The sequence below is a fragment of the Eptatretus burgeri genome, chromosome 3 (genome assembly GCF_056783735.1).
Source record: "Eptatretus burgeri isolate ZD-2024b chromosome 3, Ebu_testis_v1, whole genome shotgun sequence".
Taxonomy (NCBI): Eukaryota; Metazoa; Chordata; class Myxini; order Myxiniformes; family Myxinidae; genus Eptatretus; species Eptatretus burgeri.
The window spans coordinates 49,701,147-49,709,741 of NC_140963.1; the positions used below are offsets into that span (position 1 = coordinate 49,701,147).

At 43.0% G+C, this 8,595-nt stretch overlaps 2 protein-coding genes across 2 annotated transcripts in view; one reads left to right on the plus strand and one right to left on the minus strand.

The window, feature by feature from the left end:
* Positions 1-8,595, minus strand: part of MARCHF7 (membrane associated ring-CH-type finger 7) — a 287,445-nt gene that overhangs the window by 180,605 nt on the left and 98,245 nt on the right. The window lies entirely within an intron of this gene.
* Positions 1-8,595, plus strand: part of LOC147029843 (integrin beta-5-like) — an 86,021-nt gene that overhangs the window by 61,808 nt on the left and 15,618 nt on the right. Inside the window, exon 11 of the mRNA XM_085873214.1 lies at positions 7,492-7,714. Within this exon, the coding sequence (XP_085729340.1) occupies positions 7,492-7,714 (223 nt within the window). The remainder of the gene's footprint in view (positions 1-7,491; positions 7,715-8,595) is intronic.

Genomic DNA, 8,595 nt, shown 5'->3' on the forward strand with positions numbered 1-8,595 from the left:
CCAGAATTTCGATATTCACTTTCGTTTTCATGTCACGTGACTTCAAAGTTGGCAAAAAATGTGAAAATGACGATTTTCAAAATCTATCTCCTCCTACATTTCTCAAGTGATCTTGAATTTGATTGTGGCATATAAATCTATGGGACAATATCTAAATTTGGTCAGGCCGGATTTTCGATATTCGCTTTCATTTTCGCGTCAAGTGACCTCAAAGTTGGCAAAAACTGCGAAAATGAAGATTTTGACCGTCACTCCCGCACGGGGGTGATTTTTTATTTTTCATTCTATCCCCAGCGATCCCATCTAAGCGCAAGGTTTCGTGAATGGGGGTGGGGTTTAGCAGAGCAATGGGAGAAGGTAGTTATTACATATCCTGTCTCCAGGTTATTACTGCCTTTGCTTAAATAAATATAGAAATAAATAAAAACGGTGAGAATATTGTAATCGCTTTTGTCTGTCTGTCTGTCCATCACGCTATCTCCTAAACGGTTGTGTAGAAATTCTCCAAACCTGGTAGTTATGATCACCGCGTGGCTTGCTGAACAGAAGGTTCGAGAATCACGGAGCCGTTTTAATATTGAAACTAATGAAACTGAATATGAAATCAACGTTGGGGAATGCTAACCCCCACACCCCCATATGTAATGATTTTTTGGATTTTACCCTGGTTCACACCCCCAGGAGGTGGGAACTTCGAGTCATGGGTAAAAACAGATTTTATTTTTTTTTAAACTCAAAATTTGATATTAGGTCATTCCTGGTGTAACTTTGTGCCATTTTTCAACTTTACTGTAGGTGGGAAGCGTGGGGATTTGCGATGGCAGGCCATAAACTTCGCTCCAGTTATGATTTGTTTGAACTGGAGAACCTTGCTGAACAGCCACAGGAATGTTTCTGAAGTTTGTTTTGTTGGAAGTGAAATGAAAAATATTTCAAACAATACAGTTAGGAAAATATGCAGTCTGTGCATTGTCCATTTACATTTCACTATGACTTATTCGTGTGAAAGAAAAAGCACTTTAAGGTATTAAAGGCATCACATGTTTCTACAAGAGCACTTTAAAAATAATTATTGACAATTTCACATGATAAGCTACTTTTATTACCATTCTTGTTTATACATGAGGATTTCAAAAAGTTCCATGAACGAGACAGTCGCAGTCGTCCAAGACGAGCCTTAAAAGCATCGATTTTTCTTGGTTACACTTGTGTACAAAAAGTTTAAAAAAACAAAACGCTTTTATTTGTCTTGGACTATGTTCAGAATCTTGTTCGTAGAACGTTTTGATTTCCTCTTGTATGTCGTCAGGAGAATTGTGTATATGAGGCCCGGCGAGGAGGAGTGATGTAAGCGACATTTTTTAATGATATGATGATGATAGGCTCGGATGATAGGGGAAGGGTTAAAATAGTGCTATATGGCATTAACTCCAAAATGGCCGATGTGGCCCTTCCATCACTCCTCATCGCGGCGCCTCATATATTGACCATGAAAATTTGCCTGGCAGTATGGTCTACAGGTACGCACACTCACCTGTAAGACGTCTCGCCTCTGCTTCAATCCCGACCCAGCGATAAACTGTCATCCTGGTGTTCCACAGACAGGGTGATTCATCAATGTTTGTGTCGTCCCTCGGATGGATGCTAAACCGGGCGTCCCGTCTGCCTGCATTAGTTGGTGGACATTAAATATTCCACGGTGTCCTTCGTGAAGAGTAGGCGAGCGATCACCGGCACCCTGAACAAATTACAAATTCATGCCCTAATCTACGAAGGGCACAGCCATCATCAGTGGCACAGCCACGCTCCCAGCAATATTGCAACTTTGCAGCCACAGGCGGCATGCAAAATGAATGAATAAATGAGTCGTCATTGTTGTTGTCGTCGTCGTCGTCGTCGTCGTCCTTCTCCTCCGCCTCATCATTGCCTAGCTTAACTTAACGAGAATGGCATAACGGGTAGGATGGCTTGCTTAACATCGTAGTGTGTTGAGTTCAAGCCCCTGTCGTGCGGTTTAATTTTAACACCAGGCGGATTAGGCCTGGTGTTGGCTTAACCAAGAAGGTGTTTGGCTTAAGATCTGAATATCTTGAGTTCAAGCCCTTTTCAGGCCATTGAACGAACACTAGGTGGGTTGACTCAGCCTGTCATCCTTTCAAGGTCGGTGACATGAGTACCAGCTTGCTGGAAACCGGGCATTGCATCAGCGGCACAGCCGCAACCCCATTAAATGATGCAGCCAAGGAGCCACAGGCTGCGTGTGTGTGTGTGTGTGTGTGTGTGTGTGTGTGTGTGTGTGTGTGTGTGTGTGTGTGTGTGTGTGTGTGTGTGTGTGTGTGTGTGTGTGTGTGTGTGTCAGTGTGTGTCAGTGTGTGTGTCAGTGTGTCTCATCCATAACTCCAAAACCATGAAACCTAGCAGCTTGAAACTTTGTATGCATACTAAGAAAACTCCAAGTAATTGCAAGAGTGAAAATTGGGTGTTTTGGTTAATTAAAACACCCCTTTTGAAGATCATGAATGGCCATATTTAATTATATCCTTCATCAGGCACATCCTTGGTCACCGCTCTCTAGGGGTCTGAAGGCATATCCTCGGTAGCCTCATTGGGGTCTGAAGCCGCCATGTTTTTTTGGGCTGCTCAACCTTGCCTTGACTTGGGACAGGCCGCAATCATTTATAAACGATAAAGTTTTTTTTTTTTCTTCACTTTCCTCACTCATATTATGTCTGTTCATCATAACTTTCCTCACAATGCCTGTTCATCATAACTACGAATTGCTGGGTATATTGCAATGCTTATAAACACCTGGAGACGCCAACGTTCGTGGCTTTATTTCATTTTCGCTGATGAATAACCGAGAGAATCTCTTTGACTAAGCAGAATTACAAAAATTTAAGCTCCCGAATCGAACTTGGAAGGAGTTCCGCCTCCTAGAAAAGTGTTCATTTGTCCAATTCAGACATATTTGACATTGCAGGTGTCTCTGGGAGGTGTATGCTTAATATAACGGTTCGGTACTTGCTATTCGCATGTCAAGCGAGCTGTTTCTTCTCAACTGTTTTGTTGGAGTGCTTGTTTGAGTGCTTAAGTCACTTGGTGAGCACTCTCCGAGCTGCTTTTTTATTCGTTTCAGTAAAAGTACCTGTGCTTTCAATGTAACATCGATTAGTCGTACGTTTCCCCTTTTGTTCGGTCCCGGAGTCACGTGGTACCTTGTGCTGAGTGCCTCGGGAGGTGTCTCATCCACTGAGAATGTGCAATTTCATTTTTACAGGACATCATTTTGTTTTACCTTTTTGTGCAATCTCCTTTGAATATAATCCACCCCTCACTTTGACATCGACACAAATATAAAAACTTGAAGGGCACTCGATAGAGCGCATACCTCCACCATGTAATGCCTGATCCACGAGAACATATCGGGCCCAATACCTTTTTTAAATATCATGCTATACAGTACTGTATCGTTTTGGTCCTCTCTCTCAATGGTGAAGAATCACTTTTTAAAAAAATTAAATAATTCTCGTATCCAGATCCAGATTCAGATCTTCACCAAAATTGAATTGTTTCTTCCTTGTTACACACCCAAAACATGTCCACCAAGTTTCATCCGAATCCATCCGTAACTTTTTGAGATATTGTGCTATGCATCGTTTTTGGTTCTATCTCTCAACGGTGAAGTATCACTGAAAAAATTGTGCGATCCAGATCCAGATCTTCACCAAAATCTAACCACTTCATCATTGTAGCACACCCAACCTCTCCACAAAATTTCATCTGAATCCGTCCACAACTTTTTGAGATATCCTGCACACAGCCAAACAAACAAATATACAAACAAGAAGACGGCGTCATACAGAGCACGATAATTGCAAAATCCATAAAACAAATTTGACCTCAAAAATAATTGGTGGTTGAATTCAATGACCAAATGTGCAACTCCTCTTCAAATATCAAGTGAATCGGATGAAAATTTGGGATTTTAGAAATCTCACCTAAGTTGTTTACCTTTGGCCTATGTTGACCTTTTATATGTTGAATAATATTCTCAGGGATGTTTTTTAATATCTCTGTGAGGTTCTTTGTCATAATTCACGTCGCTCAAACTATCACTGGTACAACTTTGGCATTCTTCAGCTTCCAGGATCTTCTCACTTCATTCTTGAGGTCTTGGTGTTTGGTCATTTTCTTGATTTCTGCATCGTTTAGTCCAAAATCGCTGGTATTAACACCTCAATAAGCAATGTCTTCTCTTTTTTGCAGCAAAGTATGATATCTGGTCGCTTCGCTTTGTTTTCGATGTTCACGCTCGATGGGATCATCTGGTTGTACGTGAGCGGTCGGTACTTCCATGTTTTCAGCGATTACTTTTGGTTCATGTTCCCACAAATTTTATGGAACTGGGGCATCAAAGTTTTTGCAGATGCTCCAGCGGATTACATTACAAACTCTGTTGTGTCGTTGTGTGTATAGCTGTTCTGACATGTTCTTTTTTCCTTTTTTTTGTGTTCGGTCATTAAACATAACATATCATTCTTTTTTCTAATGCCACCTCCACCCCTCACCTGTTTTTTTTTCGCCCCCTCCCTCCTAGTAAAATGCAGCACTCTCCTCCCAACACCTCTGTCGCTTTCTCACTGTCTCTGCCTGTGTGTGTGTCTTCTCTCTTCTGTCTTCTCGCTCTCTCTCTCACCCCTCCTCATACTCCTCCCTTCCACAGTGTATAGTAACATTTGGTGAGATGTTGCTCTCCCCACCTTCCCCTCCCCCTTTCTCGCTCCCCCTCCCGTTTTCTAGCTCCCCCTTCTTCATCCTCTCTGCCTCCCCTCCCCCCTCTCCCCCTACACCTGCCTTCTTTCTCTCCCTCCCTCTATCTCCCCCCCCTATTGTCCCCATCAGCGAAGCGACGGGCTGTATTTGCTGGTAAATAAATATAATCATCTCTGTACCATCCACTTTACAGAGCGTTGATGCTGCCGAAGCAGTGTCATGGCTCCATTTTTAAGTATCCGGACTTTGGATCAAGTTTGTTCTTATTAAACTTATTTGGACTTATTTGTTATTGGACTTATTAAACCGGACTTATTTGTTCAAATATTACCCGGACTTTGGTTTATCAAAAGCAGAGTCATGTATGTTCATGGATGAATAATCTTTTGAGGAAATTTGACTTTACCGTGATGGTAACAACACCGGTGATCGCCTGCTTCCTGTTTTAAAGCATGTATTGAATATCAACAAGGTTGCAAGTGGGAAGGTAAAGAGGGTGGTGGAAGAGCAAATAATCCTGAAATTTCTACTCGAATGAAAACATGGAGTTGTTGAAATTTACAGATGATTGGATTTACAGCCTGTCTGGCGATGACTGCTCGTCAAAGGTACATGAAACATCATTAAATTGTTTGCATCGAGAAAAGATTATACTTGCGTTTTCATAATTTGAAACGGAGACAATAAAAGGAAGTACAGTAGTTTGTGAATCACAATGTGTCTTATCAATAGCAGCACCCAAGGTAAAACAAATCCAAGCATTAGTGTATTGAAAGTTATTGGTCCCCTACCGGGATCGCCGGAAGGGGCTGTCGGTTTGCTCTCGGTCCGTCACACCTGTGGTTTTTCAGACTCCCCCCCCCCCCTTTAACATATACAACTGAAACTTGTTACACGGCTTTATTATGATAAGTTACAGAACAAGTTCGAGTGTCAGGGCATTTCGTCAATTTTTCACAGACTTATGCCCTTTTTAGACTGAGAAAAATCAGTTTCTTCTTCTTCATTTTGGTTCCAGTTTTGGCCCAAGCTTGCGTTAAACACAACTGAATTTTTTTTTTTTATCTCCCAAACATTAATTGGGACCTGCAGGGGACATGTATTGCGAAGCAATTCTCGCTCTTGTTATACCTTACTGAGCAGGAGAAAGTTGTTCCACATTATGCTTTTACTTTGTGAATCTGAGAACCCTCTTTGGTCAATACCGCGTCCGAAAGTCGATGTTTTGTGAAAACAATGTGCCTTTTTCAGAATAAAAATCGCACCTTTTCTTTCGCTTACACCGTCTGCCTCACCTGTTCGTGCTAGTAGGTCACACAATGGATAACCTGGATCAGTATAATTGTCTTGTTGCCATGACGAATTGTAATGTTATACTTTATAAACGACGATAGCTCTTTGGGTAAAATATCACATGGTTTGGATTCTTACATTTCCCATTTTTACATATTCCACAGCCTTACCCCTTTTTCATCTCCGCATAATGCCCAGCCTGACCTTTGGCAGAAAGTCAATTGACAACAAATCTGATTCAAATGCAAAAACGATTGTTGAATGTAATCATGATATCTTTGTTTGGGCTTTGAAGTGCTGTATACATAAGAGCAGCATATCTTATAAATATTTTCAAGTGTTTATGCGTTATTCTTTCACGGCTGAACCGTAGCGCCGAGAGGCCCCAGATTTAGGGTGTATGTACTTCAGAATCTGAGAAAGGTTTGAAGTTACCAAACATTTGCCTTGACGTCTGTTTTGAGAACACCAAAGGCCGCTATGAAGTTTATACAGTCCTGGGATGTGGGGTCAGGTGGTGCTGCTGCCGGCCCGCACACGAAAGGTAACCACCATGAGGCCAATAACTCCATAGCTTTTCAATGTCCAACACGTCTGGGAAAAGCTGACCCAGCGAGGCAGCACCTGGTTTCCCCCCTGCCCCCCCCTCACATCCAGCTTCAGGTAGCCCCTGCTCTTATTATATAATTTTACCTCATTTTACAGGTTGTTTTGTATTTTGGGAGGTGGGGGGAGGATATGCCAAGAGGGGTGTTATTGGGTACAATAGTACATCCCAGATTTTATAACTTTGGTTGTGGATTTTAGCCGGTTGTTTCCTAACAGCTTGTCCTGTTATCTGACAACTATGGTACGCCTCCAAAAACAATAACCTTACCCAGTTGCAGAAGCGTTTTGTACATGACTTTGGTCTGTTACTTAAATTCAGTATTTATGTATAATTTGTGTATAATTTATAATAATGATCGAGGCCCATTCCGTTGATGGAGCTTTGGAATGTTTATGACGAGACTCTAGAGGTTTCAGGGCAAGAACAAATTCTGTACAGACCACCACTCTATCGCAAGGATACTTGACGGAAAGGGGCAGGAATTTGTAGTTTGTTCAGGGTTCCGGCGATAACTTGCCGACCTTTGGCGAATGACACTATAGGATCTTTAATGTCTACCAACCAGCAATTGCTGGCAAATGGGTCCTCTGGCTTAACATCCTTCTGAGGGATGGCACATACAACGATCCATCACCCTGCATGTGAGACACAAGGGTGACAATAGATGCTCGAGGTGATGTCCCAATGCACCCCATATCACAATACACAATAATTCACCCACTCGTTCAACAACAACAACAAAAAAATTAGGGTTCTTGTTTTTTGCTATAGTGCAGGAAAAGTCACCTCATTCAGTTTCCTAATCCCTCTCACAGGACATGGCAATTGCCATTGTGGAATGTGTCGCTGCCACAATGGCTGGACCGGAGATGCGTGCAACTGCACGATGCAGACATACACATGTGAATCCCCGGATGGACGTATGTGCAGTGACCGAGGACAGTGTGTGTGTGGACAATGCGAGTGTACTTCACCGGGAAGTTCAGGGAAAACGTGTGAACGTTGTCCAACCTGCTCTGACTTCTGCATGGCACGCAGGTATTTACTCACACTGTTGGACTCCAACAATAACGTCCTGCTGTTTTTACAGGAACGGTGATTACACCAAATTGAATGACTCCCCCAATGTGTGTGTATAAAACCACCATCCCTTGAAACCCTTTTAAAAAAAAATATTCTCACCTTTGTAATCTGTCTTTTACATGCTTTTTGGGGAAAAGTGAGGCTATGGCCATTAGGTTGGATGGGAAAAGCCACATTGAATTCTGGTCGAGATGGAGGAGGGGGGAGCATCTGTGTGATGAGTTGGTGGGAGGTCCCAATCAAACAGGGCCTCTGAGCCAATAGCGGCTGAAAGGGAAGGGGCTAAGTGCATCATGGCGGCAGGTGGGGACGAACATTATAAAAGCTTGTGTAGAGAGATGTCCATGGAGCAGATTCTGGGGAACCTCGCCATGTCCTGGACAGGTTGCTGCGCTCTCCACCATGCCCCACCCAGCAGACACACCTACTCTCCTCTCTTCATGCTGGGGACTGCGGCAAGGCCATCAGCTCCCTCCTGAAGCAAGAAGGTTAGCTAAGATCTGCTCCTCATCAAGGTCCAGTGGTGTCCCTCCGGGCATCACCTGGTTTTTTTTCCTGTCTTGTCCGACTCTGACTTATCTCTCTCTCTTGTGGTATGACTGGGCTGGATAATCTCTCTCTCTCTCTCTCTCTCTCTCTCTCTCTCTCTCTCTCTCTCTCTCTCTCTCTCTCTCTCTCTCTCTCTCTCTCTCTCTCTCTCTCTCTCTCTCTCTCTCTCTCTCTCTCTCTCTCTCTCTCTCTCTCTCTCTCTCTCTCTCTCTCTCTCTCTCTTCTCTCTTCTCTCTTTCTCTCTTCTCTCTTCTCTCTTCTCTCTTCTCTCTTCTCTCTTCTCTCTT